The 18,534-nt window shown below is 31.1% G+C and overlaps 1 protein-coding gene across 4 annotated transcripts; it reads right to left on the bottom strand.

Annotated features, from left to right (window-relative positions):
* Positions 1 to 1,446: 1,446 nt before the first annotated feature.
* On the bottom strand, positions 1,447 to 12,830 carry LOC112792134 (villin-1). Of its 4 annotated transcripts, none has more exons than XM_025835237.3 (23): positions 12,692 to 12,830; positions 11,783 to 11,920; positions 11,266 to 11,365; positions 10,954 to 11,022; positions 9,861 to 10,094; positions 9,392 to 9,569; positions 9,157 to 9,283; positions 8,648 to 8,813; positions 7,605 to 7,755; positions 7,419 to 7,504; positions 7,166 to 7,321; positions 6,692 to 6,760; positions 6,528 to 6,596; positions 6,267 to 6,434; positions 5,657 to 5,785; positions 5,342 to 5,489; positions 5,195 to 5,205; positions 4,549 to 4,689; positions 3,877 to 4,002; positions 3,674 to 3,739; positions 3,321 to 3,537; positions 2,123 to 2,301; positions 1,447 to 1,849 (listed from the first exon to the last, which is right to left on the bottom strand). In XM_025835237.3, the coding sequence occupies exons 2-23, from the start codon at positions 11,836 to 11,838 to the stop codon at positions 1,736 to 1,738; spliced, it is 2,760 nt and encodes a 919-aa protein (XP_025691022.1). In that variant the 5' UTR covers positions 11,839 to 11,920; positions 12,692 to 12,830; the 3' UTR covers positions 1,447 to 1,735. The 4 variants fall into 4 exon arrangements, with proteins under 4 accessions (XP_025691022.1, XP_025691039.1, XP_025691030.1 ...); XM_025835254.3 differs by having other exon boundaries at positions 6,297 to 6,434; XM_025835245.3 differs by having other exon boundaries at positions 12,163 to 12,704.
* Positions 12,831 to 18,534: the final 5,704 nt, after the last annotated feature.

Genomic DNA, 18,534 nt, shown 5'->3' with positions numbered 1-18,534 from the left:
AAAAAAAAAAAGATATTTCGACTTTTAATTTTTTTATTTTGGAATAATATAATTTTTTTGTTAAAAAATCTGTTAAATAATAATAAATATTGGTTTTATGAGGGTTTTATTTATATTTTTTGGGGGATTTTAAGCTGCCATAAACTGTTAAGAAGTTTGTTTTTGAAAAATTCCTTCACCAATAGTAGTTAAGTGAAGAAAAACCATTAATGAAAATGATACCGCAAAAAAAGTAATTGTAATACAAATACTTTTTAAAGAAAAAATAATATCAAATAAAAAATGAAAGAAGAGAATTTTAATGTTGATAATATTGATATTAATGATGATGACGGTAGATGAGATAATGATGATGATGATGATAAAATATAGCTATACAATAAAAATAATAGAGGAATGAGTGATAATAATGAGGATGAAGAAGGTAGTAGTAATAGTGGTAATAATTGGTTATATTGTTGAAATTATTTTTATGAGGGTTCAAAACTCTCACAAAATACAAATAAAACCTCCCACAAAATTAACTTTTGTTATTATTTAACGATTTTTTTAACAGAGGGATTGTATTGTCCCAAAATAAAAAAGTTGAGGGTCGAAGTGTCTTTTTTTTTTGGATAGGGATCGCTTTGTCCTTCGTGAAAATGAAGAAGGACTGAATTGAGTGTTTACTCTAAAATATGTATGTGGTGACTGGTGAAGGCAGAGTGATATATACTATATAGATAAATTATTAAAAAATATAGATAAATAATTTAAAAATAATGATGATAATTTGGTTTGGAATTATAAACATTTATTTATTAATTTACATATGCAATATAATTTTTTTTTTCAAAAATAAAAGAAAATTTTGATATTCAATACATGATGTGATCTTTATTTCCTTGACAACATTGGATATAATTTACATTTCATTATGAAGGTTTTGATAATAATGGAAGTCATCATCTTGTAATGAAGCTTGCGTGACGCATGTTCCTGACTAAGTGACTAGTTTAATACAAAAAAGAAAAAGTATCATAATCAAAATGTACATTTTGCTATTGACATGACACAATTAATGTTATATTAATATAACAATTTTTTAGTTACAAATGCATAGATATAAACTCTCTTTTTTATTTGAATACTGAAGAACAAGGTTATGCACTTGTACACTCCTTCACAAGCATCCTCCTAGATGGTCAACGTTGCTTAACATTGCTGTTATTTTAAGTTAATTTGAGAAAGTAGTGAAGATGGCTTTATACCAAGGAAATCAAACTCGAGAAGTTACAAGTTTTTTACGTGGAGCTTCCTTCACCTTGAGAGAAGTTTAAAAATAGTCTTAAACGGAACTGTCCCTCTATTTAAACAGATCATTTGTTTTATTTGTTTTGTTTTTCTTTGTTTAGTTTATTTCGGTCACCAAAAACTCAAGTTTATCTTAATTCGTAAAACTTAAACTTTAAAATGTAAACTCGACTCATAAACTTGCATTTTTTCTATTAAGGGAAAGCCTTAATACGCATACCTCAACCATAATCAATTCATCACAAAATAGAGTGTAAGATAAAATGAAAGAATATGTTTGTGGAAAAGTTCATGTACATCACAGAAAAAAGAGAGCCACTCAAACCCAAAACCTCAATATGCACCAACATAAGAGAAAATTCCTATCATGCTATATATAGTGTTGCAAGAAAATACAAGCATTTCTTGGCCATGATCTTGATTATCTTGAAAAACCCTGGCCTTAAAATAAATCCAGGGACATCTTCAATTTGTTTTGTTTCCACTTAGGAAGCTTGTAGAAGGCAGTTTTGGGCATTCCAAACTTCTCATGGAACTCTTCATTGGACAAATATGCCTAGTTTCATCAGAATATATAGTCAAAAGAAGACTTTCTTAGCATAAGAAAATCAAAATGGCTAAGAAGAAAATACCTACAGAATAAAAAATATGGAAATTTAAAGTAATAATGAATGGTGTAATGAACTTAATTATCATTTTTTAGTTTTTCACTTGTTGGTTTTTCTCAGTGATCCTTCAACAGGAAGAAAAGAAATCTGAAGCTGCTAGAAGAACAGGTTGAGTAAATATAAGAAAATTGGCTGCAAGAATTCTTCAGTTCAAGAAATACCTCTCTTTTCGTTAAATCGATGCCAGTTACTGGATTACCAGAAACCACCCTCAGCCGCTCATAAGGATGTACCATCAAATTCTCCCCATCAATATTTCTATCTTTCTGAATGATACTTGTAGTCTCATTTGAGGACCACAATTCTGATCCTGGAGAACCAGAAACTGGCATTGTTTGTTCTGGGAACAGAAAAACATAAACCATGAAATCATCATAAAAAAGGTGAAAAACTGAATGCCATTCAGGAAATCCATTTGCAAGATACTAAAATTTATTTTGTAGATGGCAACAGCAGTGAGAAATATCTATTTTACTCAAATAATACACCAAATTTAGTCCCACTTGTTCAAATGGTTAAAATTCATACCTAAACTTTGGACAACAGAATAATTATGAAGTCTTCTTTACAATAAATAAATTAGGTCTCTCTTGGCCACCTCATGTACAATCTATTTAGGTCTTCCTCTTCCTCTCGTCACTTGTCTATCTTCCATCTAATCCACCTTCCTAACTAAATGCTCTACTGGTCTACTCCCTACATATCCAAACCATATAAGACGAGATTCCAACATTTTTTAACAATAAATGCTACTCTAACTTTTTCTCTTATAAATGTATGGTCACTCATCAATCTAAGCATCCTCATCTTGGCTTATGCTCATGCCCACCCTTTGCCGCCCAACACTCCATTCTATAAAACATAAATGGTCTAATAGTAGAGTGATAACATTTACTCTTAAGTTCTAAAAGTACCTTTTTTGTCGCATATAAATCTATACACACTTTGCTACTTTGACTAACTGCTTGAATCCTATGGTATACATCCTTCTCTATCTCTATTTTTCTAAATAATACACCCAGGATACTTGAATCGCTTTGTGTTAATATTTCCCTTCCTCCTACTTAACTTACATTTCATATATTTTTGTCTTATTGCGGCTTATGCAAAACTGTACACCTCTAAAGCCTCTCTTCACGATGTCATCAGCAAAAAGTATGCACCATATAGCCCAACATAGAACTAAATAAATTACAACATTGATGAAAGAAACTTAAAATATTTTTATTAAAAAAAGATTTAAATATATATGGGCTAAACATAGATATATTTATGAAAGACACTAGCATTATTTTTATCCACGTTGAACCATATTAGGTGGGAAAAGACTTTGTTGTTTATAAAAAGGATTCTTATTACCAGCACTGCTGTTGGCAGGAGATCCTTCGAAGAGCTTCTTGGATACCAAGTCAGCGCTCAAAAGAAGCCGATCACCTGATTGCCCAGAATCTGAGCCGGCACCACCAGGTACAGGTGAACTACTTCTTCCGCGGGTGCTGGGTGTAATAGAAATGCTTCTGTGACCATTAGAGGTAGATTCCCTAGAGTTGACTTTCAATGGGATTCTATTGTGTCCCTGAATAGTAGATTAAGAAGGTGATGAAAGACACATAAGCCAAAGGAATAAAACTGAAAGCTATCTAAAACTCAGCTTAAAATTTCCAGGACGAGACCAAAAATTCACAGAAACATATGTTCAGGAAGTCACTTACTTCTACTAAAGGTTTTGACTTTCTATTCAGAATTGCAAGTTTTCGTTCAAAGGAGTTGCCAAGAATCTGTAACAACCACATTTCAGTTAAAAAAGTTTATCAGATTTAGGACCAGAGCATGATCTATAAAGTGGCAGGGAATTGCCTCTAGTCTTTTGAAGTTTCAGTCCTGTCAAACTGGACTCTTCAGAAATGAGACTTACATTTGCTTTTGTGTGATCCCATGAAAAGAAACGAGTGAAAAATGATGGTTCATGACCTTCAGTTACCACATAAACAGGAATATCCAGAGAGAGGCCTTCAACAAGAACATCCATTTCAAGAAACTTCTGCTCATTACAATTTCAATTGTGAGAAGAAAATACTGCACCAAATGTTAAGTCTATATATTAAACTGAAAAGTGTAAAATTTGATCTCATCTTATAGAGAAATAAGAATTACTTCCTATCACACGGCTATCGTACAATTAATAATAAACTGTGGGGAAAAAAACTATCCAAATTATTTTCTACGAATTATAATTAAACTCACTGAAGAAAATTTATTTTCGCAACCAGTAGGACTCCTTTTTACTGAAGAACTAAAGCTGATTCGCTAGCAGAGTCCAAGAGGGTTAAAGTCCAATGTTTCGAAAGAAAAATGAGAATAATTACAAGGTATAATAAAGTAGCAATGAACATTGAATAATGTATAGGAAATATAAACGGCCAAGTGAAATGACCATTAACAGACAAAATGCCTTTAATATAGCTTTGGATAAGGAAGCAGTGTTAACTGTCAAGTTCACAATTCTAAGTGTTATTTTGGCATATGGGCTATCAGTTCAGGAAAAAATATATTTAAAAAGATCACAAGTGAAAAGTAGACAATTTACCAATCCAAGGCTGAGAGCTTCTTGTTTTGAGTTGACAGTTGAATGTAAGCCAATCCAAACATAAATCTCTTTTTGGCAATCAAGCAATAAAACATCTTCTGTAACTAAGTCATCCTGTGTATAGTTGTATATCTCTTTCACCTGAAAATGTTGTATCAAGGCCACACTTAGTCCAAATCTGATACTATTAATAACATGATTTGACAAAGCCTGGCAAACATGGAAACAATAATAATTAATGACGATATTGTATGAAACTAAATTATTTTTGAATTGTCTGTCGTCATCAATAATGTGTTTTGCTGACTCTCAAAAGCTAAGGGTGTTTTTTGGTTTATAGTGAGCAAATCATGGTTTGGCCCAGTGGAAAAAGAGAGCTATTTTCCCTTCTGCTTAAACTTTGTATACTTTTTATAAAAAAATTTCAATTGGTAACCTTAAAATTAAAGCTAAAATATAACCCAACATGAATTCAGCAACATATCAAAATAAGTTGAAACATGGACTCCTCTCCTTGGAAGTTGGAACCATGATTTGTACTTTCCGCACGCCAAACAAAACACACATGTAACCATATGTAATAGATATCCAATTCATAATATTTTATAAAGCACATGAAGAGTTTCAATTTGTAGAACCAATATACCTTAAAACCTCCTGAGATGGAATCCAAATAAATTTTGCGTGAGAAACAGAACCATCAATTAGACATGCATTCCCTGTCATTTCATCCAGGATAATTCTAAACCAAGTGAGAAGCAGATTATTTTCCTCAAAAGGGTATCCTTCTTACCTCCATTTATTTTCAATGCAAACAAATGTGGATCATCTGCGAATCCTTGAATTTCTTTTCCTTTCAGATACTCCGCCTTTCCACCAAGTGCATCCCAGAAATCATCGGGTTCATTACCTTCCCTCACAGATACAGGTAGCCACTTTGGCTGAAAGTTGCATTCAAAATGTTACACAAGTCATTAGAAGAAATAGCACAAACAGAAAGAAATAATGTCCAGTCACATAATTTAACTGAACCGAAATGCCAAAACTTTTATTAAATTTTCTTTCCCAGAGAATAGCATTCAGATAAGATTGTAGCATTGTGACATACATTAAGCAATTCCACCATTCTATCAAGAAGATTATGGTCTCGAGCCGAAGATAGGTTCCCAATCCAAGTAAAGATAGATGCCTCAGTTTGCAGAATGTAGCAATAGGATGAATTCAGGGAAGTTGAAACCTATAACAATTATGTTATATGATCAAAGAAAGAATAGAAAAGTGAGAAAATTCGACATGGAGAAATTGAACATAATATACAATTTAGTGCTAGCCAACAGTTTTCAATTAAATCAGTTAAACAGACCAAGAGAAAACAATACAAATAAAAATAATTATTCTGATTATCATGTTATTATGGTTCCATCAAATAAATTATATTTACTAAAAACTATAAATATGTTAACTTCTTACAGTCCTGCAGTACTTTTTAATGCATATACAATCAGAACAAGATATTGAAAGTTTGAAACAGTTAGTAATGAAATATATTAGTGACTCCAGCTCTCAACTTGAATAAGAGCTTTATTAAAGCTTGGAATTAACTGATGCAATTTAATTTATTTATTCAAAAGAGAAAACACATTTAACATTTCAAGCCTTGGAACTCAGTTTTTCTAGTAACTAGAGATTAAAAAAAAAAAAATACAATGGACTTTCACCCCTGGGTTAAGAATGTCACTGAAACATACTTGATCAACTTGGATTGCCTGCATATTATCTGGACTTGTACCTTGAACTCTGAACAGAGCTACCTGTGTTTCATTGTAGGTTTCATCTGTGATACCTTTTTCTTCTATGAACTTTTTATATCCTGAACTGTTTCCCCCCTTACAACAAGAAAAATGAAAAATTCAGCGCATGCTTCTTTCTATTAAAATTACGAGCTATAGCCTTAAAATGAGATTATAGTGTGTACATACCTTGAATATGATTAGTCTCTGAAGTATTGAGAAAAACTGAACTGGCTCCTTACTCTCATGAATTTGAGCCTGAACAGGCATGTGATGTAAATTAGATTAATTTATTTGTTGCACATAATTATTCGACAACTTATTATGAAAGAGCAGGCAAGAATGTCACTAACCACAACTGGATTAGTTCTTGCTGAATCAGCCATAATATTCATGTGAGAAATGGCCGCTGTTTTATCCTCCTGCAAGCCAAAAATAATAGAACATATTAAGAGTTTCTTCACAATAACAACCACCACCACCACCAACCCTTATCCAAATACATGAATTCGAGTTTATTCATGGCTACGAAAAAATAATAATAATAATTACAAGATTGAAGGTAAAATTTAGACAGCTTCTGGAAATAAAATTTCACTTCCAAATCACTTTTAATTTTAATGCCAAATAAGATATCATGGGCTGCAATTCCAACAAACTAAGAAAACATCATTAGACTATCCTATAGTATATAATTTTTATTTTAAAGAAAAGGAAATAGATTGTCTGTAAATAAGATAACTTTGAAAACTTAATAAATTTATGTGAATTTCAGTAGAAAAAATTGCCTACAGGATACATAACAAAAAACATTGCCTATTGCTTACTGTTACAGATTTGCAGCCAAGCCAAGCATAAAAGAGAGTTTCATCCCTTCCATTTCCAGGAAAGGTATACTGTACTATATAGCTATCTCCGCTGTAAAGCCTTGTCAGCTCTGCAACTGAAAGAAGAGATAATTCATCACCATCCACCAGCCAAACCTGAATTTGCAGTATTCAGTTAACAGTTAACACTGGCTAAAAAACAAGTATGACTATTTGGAAACAAGAAAGAGCAAGGTTTTGAGCAATAAGATACTTTTATTTTCCCAGAACAATCTATAGATGGCTCGTTGTCTTCTTCCGGAAGCTCTTTCACATCATAACCCTGATGCTTGAATATGGCTGTGGCAAAAGAAGAAAAATAATGTTCAAAATTTAACTACAGGTTATGGAAATGATTGCATATTTCTTAAACACAACTAAATTGTATAAGGTACTAAACCTGCTACTTTTTCTTTGCCTTCCTCATAAAGCCTAGGCTCTGCTGTTTTAGGCCAATTAGTAAAATATGACCGAAATATCGGACTTTCCAATCCCTCTGACAAAAATGCCAAATGAGTCTTGTTTGATCTGCCTTCATTTCTGACAAAATCCTGGTATTTGGAGATGGTAGTGAGAATAGGCCATGACATTTAACACTTTAAGGAAAATTTCCTGGTCTTACTTATCTGTCATTTGAACATTTCAACAAAGAATTTATTACTAAATTTCCAATTTTACTGCCCTTTACTAAAATCTAAGCACAGCACTAATCAAGAAATGTAGTTTGAGATTGATAGAATGGATCAATTAGATTTTGAAAGTTAAACTAGAGCATTTCAATAAACATATTTTATAATGAAGCATTGATTTTAGTTTCAATTCTTGAGTATATGGCTGAAGTGACAAAAGAACTGTGGCTACAAGGTATATAGAGAATATGAAATCTGAAGATCAAACCCTCCTAAGAATATATATTTCTTTTGGGGACACAATTTGGCTCTATAATAACATGGTTAGGATTCTGACATAAAATTTTCAAGAACAAAGGTGGAAAGTGAGCGTGTGGTAGAGATCCACTAAGTTAGCTGGATTTAAATTGGAGAATGAAATTTGAGATAAGTACAAGTATATATGCCTTGTTAGAAATCAAGATAATATCTCTAGAACATTAAGGAATATCAGATGTGATCTCTTAGAATTAATATTGATATTTATTGTTATTATTTGCTTATTTGATTGTGATTACGGCTTCCCCATCCCTGTTATTATAAATAGGAGTAATGTGTTTCTATTGTATCACATCATCCTATTTCATAATATTATTCATTTACCCTTTGTTCTCTCTTCTGCCTCTTCTATCTAAAACCCACAATCTCAACATGCCTGATTCTTTGGAACTTGGAAGTAAATTAAGTCTTAAAAGATAGCACCGTAGACCGAGAAAAACCTGAGGCTTCCATGAAAAGTAGAAAAAAGGGAAACTTGAAAGAAAGGGACTCTTACTTCTGTAGCTTTGGTTGCTGTCCTTCTTTCCGTCAATAATGTCTGCCTTCCCATCCAAACAAAAATCTCGCTATCACAATCCAACATGTAACACTTGTCTGTCTCAAGCATGTCTTTGCTAAATGGTTCACTTCCAGTTGCACAAAGTTTTCCCTGTAAATTTATCCTATTGAGAAAACAAACTGTTTAGTTAAGAGTAACATAGGTATTTCAGAAAGTAAACAGAATTACTTTCTACTTCTATCTCTATCTCACACATTTCCTTAAAAGAATTATTTTCATTTGTAGCAAATAACAAAACGAATTAGATTGTTTCTTAACATTAATGTTATTAAGTTGATCCTGTAAAGGTAAAAGTTAAGCATATCAATATTAATCAGTTCCACTATTGATCCAATATAACAACGTTGGAGATCTTTAAGATGAATAAGGATAAGCAAGTGTGGATTATCAACACATGCATTGATGCAATCACACCAGCAACATGCACATGAATTTCTGAAGCTCACCAAAACAGCTTTACAGATGGAACCACGGATTCTTGCACAGAATGTGGGTCTCGGGGAATGGGAGCATAACCACCAAAGAAGCTCCAGAACTCACCCACATCAGAATCACCAACAAATTTTCCATCCTCTACAATAATTATACAATGATGAGTATACTCAAAAAAGAAGAAAAAGAAAAAGAAAAGAAAAGAAAAAGATGGTTATAAGAATAAAGAAAGGAAGCACATATTCCAACCTATTGTTGCCACCTCACATTTTCCACCATGCTTATTATCCTTGATATACTGAACAACCTCCAAACCTTTGGCTCTTTCTTGAATAGTAGAATTGCATCCACTGAAGAGGAAGATTTTTGATGCAGTGTCCAATATGAATACATCTTCATGATTTAATGATGATCTCAGAAAAGGCACCTAGCAAATCGATAAGCATGTCATACAGATATTTGTTAAACAGATCAACAGTAATAATCATGTAAAGCTTACAATCAATGTTCCATCCCCTTGAAAAAATCATTGGCCAAAAAAGCAAATCCAGTTGAACTAATTTGAAGATCATACAATATTTATGGAGTGACAAGGGAAATAGAAAATAGCTTTAGTGTATACAACTATAATTTTCTATCAAAAGGAGTAAGCAAAGGAGTAAATTGACATTATCAGAAAATAGAAGCAGTTAATTATCAAACTTCAAAGAAAACTTACTTCTTTCACATGAACAACATATTCCCCCTTGCATGTGTACATGCGGACTTGGTATTCACCATTCAAGCTCCCCTGCTTTGATGTAAACACTCCCTCAACGGGTATAATACAAGGTTTGAAGTAAGATAGAAACTTCTGTGATTCATGACCTTGAATTTCCCTGTATTGAACACTGCATGATCCTAAGGCTGCATCCAACTCAAGTGCCTTTTCTGATGCCAAAGCCGAGTCCACCTGCTTATGAGAAACAGTGCAATATGCAGATCATGTTGTTTAATCATCACTCATATGTAACTCAATTACTATGTTCATTATTTAATTCATCATATTTTCTCCAACAACAACCAAGTTGTCCGATATGGTGGGATTGGCTGCATAAATTAGTGTCTATGTTAACAATGAAACAATTAAAGTCTAATTTTTTTTATAATAGTTTTGTCTGTGATATTTATCTTTCTCTCTCTACTTTCAACTATTAGACTATCCTCCATCTATTCATAGATATTTGTTCCATTGAAAGAACAATTATTGCTTCAACATGACACTTGTCCATAACTACTATTGTATAAAACTTGTTTCACTAATAACACAAGTAACTTTGGAATGAGCTTCTAGGCACCGATTTCTTGGATCCAATATACCAAATATCCTTCCTCAGTCAATCTATCTAACCACATTTATTAATAATGGCACAATGTTATAATCCAATACACAGACATAATAGTCCCTTTTTTGTTGATGTCTTTCGGATAAACAGAAATGAGCCAAATCAGCAATGGCACGTCAAGCAAGCTTTATTTTGGAAATTCCAGCACTGTAAACTAGTCAGTATAGTTTGATGAGCCCTTCCATTTGGTTTTACATCTATAAGAAGTTCTACCGTCTACTCAAATTAGAGAACAATCTAATTTCATAAAAAAAATGATGAGAAACAAGACATAAAATTGTTTTAGGAAAATGTTGAACTGCATTAAGGCTAAGGGCTGAAGACATAAGTGTAATAAAGCTTAAAATCAAGTGTTCCTGAAAAGAATTAAGAGTAATAAACAACTATCACTGCAAGCAAGACAGTAAAACAAGAGTGGATAAAAACCTTCTTTGTTTCATTTCCCAGCCAATAATGTATGTCGTACTGAGGAGTGCCAATTTTTGGAAAAACTGCCTGTTTTCCATAAACACAAAGAAAGGTATCAATTTCACATACAGAAAAGAGAAAACTACTAAAAATGACATTATGGTGAAGTTGAAATCCAAAAGCAGCAGGGTAAAGTAAAAAATATAGTGAAACAGTGAAAGGATAGTGATGGGATCTTTGAAAACTTGGGTTTTTCGATTGTGATATAGCGATCAATGACTTCATGAATTGAAAAGGACTGAGAAAGAAATAAGGTTGCCAGTATCTTACATTCAGAACTATGTATGCACTTCCAGTATAGAATCTTCCATGGCTTGATTTTGACACTGGAACCAACTGCTGATTCTCAATACACCAAATTTCTAAGCCTCTAAAATTGAAAATTAAGTGAAAATCAGAAAAGCCGGTGAAAGAAAGGAAGTCCATTTTATAACAAAATTTCTTCTTTTATGTGAAACACAAATTTGGAAGAATTAGGAGACAAAGATTAAACTAAAAAGTTAAGTCTCCCGGCTACCACTTCATGTGCCCACCAACTACTTTTTAAAACAGGCCACTATTAAAATGCAAAAACCGATTTTCCAACTTCCTTTCTTAGCATCACCTCAATAATGAAGAAGAAATTCATCTAATGATAGCAGATACAAGTTTATTTGTAATTTTCTTTAGCGCATCAAAAAAATAAAAAATAAAAAACTAAACCTGAAGATAATTAGAGCATAGTCAATACTCAATAGACTTAACACATAATATAAGGAAATTTAACATAAATGGGTTGTAAGGATACGGGTTTGCTCCTGCATTTAGGAATGCAGAATCCAAGTCTTTATTGGCAACCGGCATTATCTGTATGCTCTAATATTCCACCAAAATAGTTGATAATGAGATAAATCTTCAATCCACGATTTATGTTAGTCCTCAGAACCTGAGACAAATGTAAATAATATGATTTCACTTTCCAGACCACGTTATCAAAGCTGGTTTGTAAGATTTAGGGACAAAGCAATGAGAAAGAATGAAACTTGGGGAGTTTATACTGAGAACTAGGTATTATATATAGTAAATAAGCTAAGCAAAGAAAAGCTACCATTATGCAATAACTAACATCAAACAGAAAACTTGGCATTCAAAGAAGAATAATAACTGAACTAGTGTAGATTACTCAACTGTCAAGCGATTACGGCAATGAATGAAAGCTGTTATCATAGCCCATATCAACTTTTTCCATGTTTCTGTTATAGTTCTTTTCTTATTCAGCTTGATAACTTCTCAGATGAGTTGCAGTATGCTTACTTCTTTTAAGATTTGAATCATTCTATAACATGAATAGTCCATAATTCAAAGTACAAACATCTAAATCTACTGAGAAGTGACAAGATTGTCCCCACCAAAAACAAGAAATCCAAGAGATTTTGACAAAGGAATAATAAATGCCTGAGATTTATCAAAAAGAACAAAACAAAAAACAATAAATGAATGAAACAAATCAACATCACATTCAAGCACAGTGCACGTTACAAATCACAAAATGCTCATATCTAAGCTACTGAAATCAGTAAATCACTAAAGACAAGTGGTCAAAGGCCATTCCAGTGATCTGAAGTTTCTAGAAGCTTAAACAAAACAAAACAAAACGGAGAATCTGCAAAGCTTTGATGTATGGAACAAATTGAATGAACAGAATCTGAGATCAAACCTTGCGTTTGTTCAGATGATTCAGCGCGTATTGAATTGAATTGAAGTAACAGAGACAAGAGAGGAGGGGAAAAAGAACAAATGTTGGAATTTGGATATTCCGATTTTGCCACGTTCAAAGTCTAAAGTCTAAACAAAAATTGTTTATTTGGAATATTGATTAATTAATACTGTTTGGTACATAGAAAGTGACTTCACCAAAAGCAGCAACAAAAATTAAAAAATTAAAAAATAAATAAATGAAAGAAAGAAATAAAAAGAAGGAAAGCATGCTTGACTTTATCGTCCAGCTTGTAAAGGGACCCACAAAAGGTTCACTTTGCAGTTTACACTAAGCTTAATCAATATCCATAATCATGATTAATCAAACAGTACTTAGCTTGCTGTCTCCCTACTCCTTTTTTAGAATTTAGATTAGTGAAAGTGAGTTAAGTCAACTTTAACATTCACCAAAATAATTAATGTAATAATTAATTTTTTATGTGTGTTTATAATTTTTCTAAAATAAAATATGTTAACTATTCTATCTTGTTTAAATACTATTACATGAAGTATAAATCATACAGGAACAGTAGCATAAGTCGTTAGTAAGTTCTGACTTGAAAATTAGTTATGAGACGGTTAGTGATAATTGATAAACTAATAATTGAATTAGTTATTAGATATTTATTTATAGTTAGCAAATGAGTTAAATCAGTTAGTATATAAACTCAGAAAATGAGACTAGAAATTTGAGGTTTGTTCTTGTAAGTTTCATCTTGTAAAACTAGTAAGAGAACTACATTCTTCTCTTCTCAACTCTCATTTCCTCTCCTCACATCTTAGAATTATTCAATTTTTTTTACTCTCTGAATTCTCAGTTTTTTTTATAGTATAGTGAGTGTGGAGAGAAGTAGAAGAAATCAAGAACATATTTAAAAAAAAGAATCTTAAATAAATTTTTAATCTTAAAGATTCGAAATCATGGACAACAACTCATTTTCTGTCTCTTCAGTAGATATTTAAACTCTAACGAATTTGATGAATTAATTCAACATGATGTAAATGAATTAAACAATACTTTAAAAGTTGGATAAGTGTGTATATAAGGAAGGAAGAGCATAAAATTGATAAAAGGTGATTGATTGAATTTTTTGTTATTATTTAAAATACTTAGTTAAAAAAATGATAAGAGTTTTAGAAATTAAAAAATATATGCAGCTAAAATGATCAATAAAACGTTTAGAAGCTACAAAGAGTGTAATGATATTTATCTTAATAATTATTAATTATAATGCTGGAGATGATTATAGATAAAATTTTATTTTTTGATTTATCTAACACTTTTTTATATATTTTTATTATTCTATTTTATTGTGTTGAGTTTTTTATTTAAAAAATATTAAATCACCATTTCACCTATTTATTATTATATTGTCTCATATTGGTCATTGAAAATAAAAATACTCTAAAATTAATATATTCCTAATTTTGCCCAGAATATTGTTTAAAATATATATGAAATCTCCAAAACCTTAACCATATATTGACAACTCATTAAACCTTATAACCTAGAGTAGCAGAGATATTAATTACCTAAGAAATTGGATATATATAAGAAATTGGATATATTTTTCAGTTTAGACTTTAGAATACATTCTTAGGTAGATCAAAATGTCAATAATCCACCACCTAAAAAGAATGCCGATAATTATAATGGCCAGACAAGAAAAGGTGCAAATTATTCTTCTATATTTTTTATTTGTCATTATTTTATTAATATTTTAAATTAATATATCTAAATATAACTGATGTCATAATATATCTAAAATGTTGTATAAACATGAAATCATGACTTAAAAAAAAGGAAATGATAGCAATATTTTGGACGCGTTTAAAATGTTCCAATGCTAATCGTTGCACCCAAATATGATTCAAGACGAACTTTATTTTGCTAAACCTAATTTGGATTGTGAACCTCTACTAATTAAGTTTCAAAATTGTAACGACTCAAAGAGGGAAAAATATGAATGATTAAAAGAAAGCATGTTTCAAGTATAATCATTTAGCCAGTATAGCATGGTCTACTAAAAATTTAAAATAATATTGTATATATTCTCGCATTAAAAAAAAATTCACATGCTCTTGGACTTTTGATAATGATGAAATTAGGCAGAAAGCAATCCAATATTTTATCCTATTATCTAATTAAATTATGGCAATTACTCTAGAACTTTTTATAATATAGAGGGTAAAATATTCCTTCTAATGTGACAATATATTATTGACTTATAATTAACCAAAAATGTTACTGCTTATTTAGGTTAGAGTTAAAATCTCAACTAAAATGAGCTTGTTATCAATATTCATATTTTATGGGTAAATATCTTTCATAATTTTTAAAAAGTGAAAAATCTAATTTAATTTTGGGATTCCAACTCAACCAATATATTAGAGAACTAATACCGTTCGCCAATAATTCAACCAAAAACTATAAAGTTGGCCAAAAAATCCAATAAAAAAAATCACATTTTATCTTTTGAAATTATTTTTTTGTCTTTTTTTACTTTTTTTTTCTAAAAATACCACAATTTCATCCATCTCACAGTCAATCATTACTCATACTATTATAAATCTTAAATCCACAATAATCCGCCTTCGATTATCTTAAATTATAAATCTTAAATCCACAATAATAAACTTAAATTTTAAATTCTATACCTTAAATCGGATGTATTTTATCTCATTTTACATATTTTTATTTAAATTTTGAATGTTTTAATTGGGTTTTAGTTTTAAATATTTTTTTAAAGATTAATTATTAATTACTTTGTTGATTGAAAAGAGAGAGGAACAAACACAGTTCTTCAATTCTTCCTATATGACATCAGACAAATAATTGAATACAACTAAAGAGTTAAATTTTTTTTTATCAATGTCAACTAATATTTTTAAATTATAAATCCTACAAATAATTGAATACAACTAAAGAGTTAATTTTTTTTATCAACGTCAACTAATATTTTTAAATTATAAATCCTAAAAACCTTATTAAAAGATAAGTTTTGAAAGAATAAATTTATAATAAAAATAATTAATATTAAATAATTAAAAATTAATTCTCTATACTTAGGTCAAATAATTCTAGTTATCAAACATAATTACGATTTAAATAGATCTAAACTCCCCCATCATTCTTTATCAGGATTTTTTAAATAAATAAAATAAATATAACTCGTCAAAACGCGTGATGCTAGGAAGAGGTATCCACACCCTTATAAGGCATACTTCGTTCCCCTCCCCAATCGATGTGGGCCTTACAATCCATCCCCTAAGGGAGCCCAGCGCCTTCGCTGGCACATCGATCCGGATTGATTCTGATACCATCTGTAATAGCCCAGACCACCCGCTAGCACTTACAATCCATCCCCTAAGGGAGTCTAGCGCCCTGGCTGGCACATCGATCCGGATTATGATTCTGATACCATCTGTAACAGTCCAGACCACCCGCTAGCACGATATTGTCCGCTTTGGCACATAAAGTCTCACGATTTTGCCTTTGACGATAGGGATGATAGCCAAAACATCACTCTCACTCGTCAAAATGCGTTAGAGAGAGGTATCCACACCCTTATAAGACATGCTTCGTTCGATGTGCCAATTAATGATGAGAGATCACAATTACTCTCTAAAGTAAAATTCAAACTTTAGAGAATCAAAATCTTTTTAAAATTATCACTGTTGTAAACATAATACGTTAATAAAAAATGTCCTGTTTAAAACTGAAATATGTACCAAAGTAAAAAAAAAACGTAAATTTTTTATATGCGTATCTATATGGATAAATTTTATATTTATTTTATTTATTTAAAAAAACCCTTCTTTGTAAAAAAAAACAATCCTGATGATGATCAAATCAAAGTTTTAGAACTCCAATGTTTTAATCAAAGTCATAAAAATTACAGATGTGAATTTGTGTTTGAGAAGAGATAATTTATTCTTCTCCTAGGTTGGTGCTTCTCTCTTTAAATACAGTGAGAAAATCAATGCTATTGATCAACTTAGTAATGTATTACAAAATTGAATTGAGAGAAAAGAAAAAATATATGATAAAATTTGATTCCGAATTAAAAAAAACATAATCATCCTAGCAATTAATGGTCAATTAAAAGAGGTGAAAACTCAAGTGCAGTGTCGACTTCACATGAAGTTGATAATTGAGAGCCGTTAGATGATTGACTAAATTTTCATCTAACGACTCTCCGCTATCAACTTCACGTGAAGTCGACTGCACCTGAATTTTTTCCGTTAAAAGAATAAAAGCAACAAATGACACAAACATATAAAATTTTAATTAAATGTACCCGGATTCCTACTCTTGGTTTTTCATCTATATTTTTTGTTGTTTGTATTGTTCTTAATTTGATGTGCAAAAGGGTAACATAAAAATGATCATTGATTAACCATAAAAAGAATGTGGCCAACCATCCAAAGAAAATAACTTTATTTTACTTGAGTTTGCTTCCCTTTGCTGTTTCAAGCAAAAATTATTCCAAAAAAAATTGGGCAAAATAGCATTACTATTCATGTCTAGCTAAAGTAAAGCATCACAAAAACATTTATCATGCTATGTTAAAACATTTACCATGCTATGTTGAAGGATTAAAGCAAAGCTGTAACAAAATCATTCTTCCACACATTGTTAGTTTTAATTGAGGGGAAAAAAATCAACATAGCACAAGGAAATGCATCAGGAGTACTAAATAAGGACGCTTGGGCAAAGATTAAGGGCTTTCACTCTTTAGGTCAAAGAACTAAGGAACATAATAATATCACTTAAATATAACTATATTCATTGCCCAAAAAAAAACAAAAAAGAAAAAAAAAACATAATTATATTTGGTCTAAATTGAACCATCACATCCGGATTTTATTATCACTTATCAGAACTCAGAAGAGTACATTTAGTTTACGTACTCAGATGTTTTATTTTCAGTACTTGTTTTTTTTTCCGGAATTTTGTGAATAAAAAAAAGTAAAAATAATTTTTTTATTTTTAGTATTTTTTATTTTTAAAATAGAAAATACTGAAAATAAAAATAGTATAAAAAGGATAAAATATGAAAAAAGTGACAAAAAAAAAACAAAGGGGGCCCAAGCTGTGCAATGCTTTTCTGACCATGATCTGTATTTTTCCCTCATTCCTTCCCCATCCTAATAACCTACCCCTGCATATCCCATATCAAGCTCTTATTTTACTAAATACTGCTGTTAATGAACCTCTTGTTGAGATGTGGCAATGACATGTACTCAAGCAGGAGAAGAATTTGTTGTACAATTTCAACTGGACAATTTCTGCAACAAATTTGAAAAAGATCCTGTATTTTTTGTTCTATTTTTGTTTTCTTATTGTATTATTGTTTTCATATTTTTCTTCACATATTTTGAAACTGAAAATACTAAAATAAAAACCAACAACCCATTATCCTATCCCTACAGTCCTACACAAAGCAGAGACATCTTTGGTAAGGTCCTCTGACCTCTATTGTGAAAGTTAAGCACAAATCATATCTCCCCTCATGAAGCTCCCTAACTTTCATTGCAAGGGGGTCCTTAAAATGTATCTATGGGATCAACCATTCCAGGATGTTGATATATCCGGCTATGTTTTGCACACTTAGTGAAGGCAAAGGAGAAAAGAATGGGGAAGTCAAGAATGAAGGGTCACTAAAAGAAATCCAAAGCACTTCTTAATCAACAAAGAACTCTGGAAAAGAAAAACTAAAAGAACAGTTGAAACCAACTCGTATTGATTCATATGAAAAACAAATCCAACAAATATTAAGAGGAGTACAAGGCAGCGAG

This window comes from Arachis hypogaea, chromosome 1 (assembly GCF_003086295.3).
Source record: "Arachis hypogaea cultivar Tifrunner chromosome 1, arahy.Tifrunner.gnm2.J5K5, whole genome shotgun sequence".
Lineage (NCBI taxonomy): Eukaryota > Viridiplantae > Streptophyta > Magnoliopsida > Fabales > Fabaceae > Arachis > Arachis hypogaea.
Note: the sequence above shows the minus strand (reverse complement) of the source record. Positions and strands in the feature narration are given on the sequence as shown.

Bases quoted from the DNA above. Each gene is read 5' to 3' on its own strand.
- LOC112792134 (XM_025835237.3), bottom strand. From the start codon at position 11,838: ATGCCGGTTGCCAATAAAGACTTGGATTCTGCATTCCTAAATGCAGGA. The intron at 7,505-7,604 runs GTTTAGTACCTT...CTTTTGCCACAG, and splicing joins AGGCAAAGAAAAAGTAGCAG to CCATATTCAAGCATCAGGGT. The intron at 7,322-7,418 runs GTATCTTATTGC...CTGCAAATTCAG, and splicing joins ATTGTTCTGGGAAAATAAAA to GTTTGGCTGGTGGATGGTGA.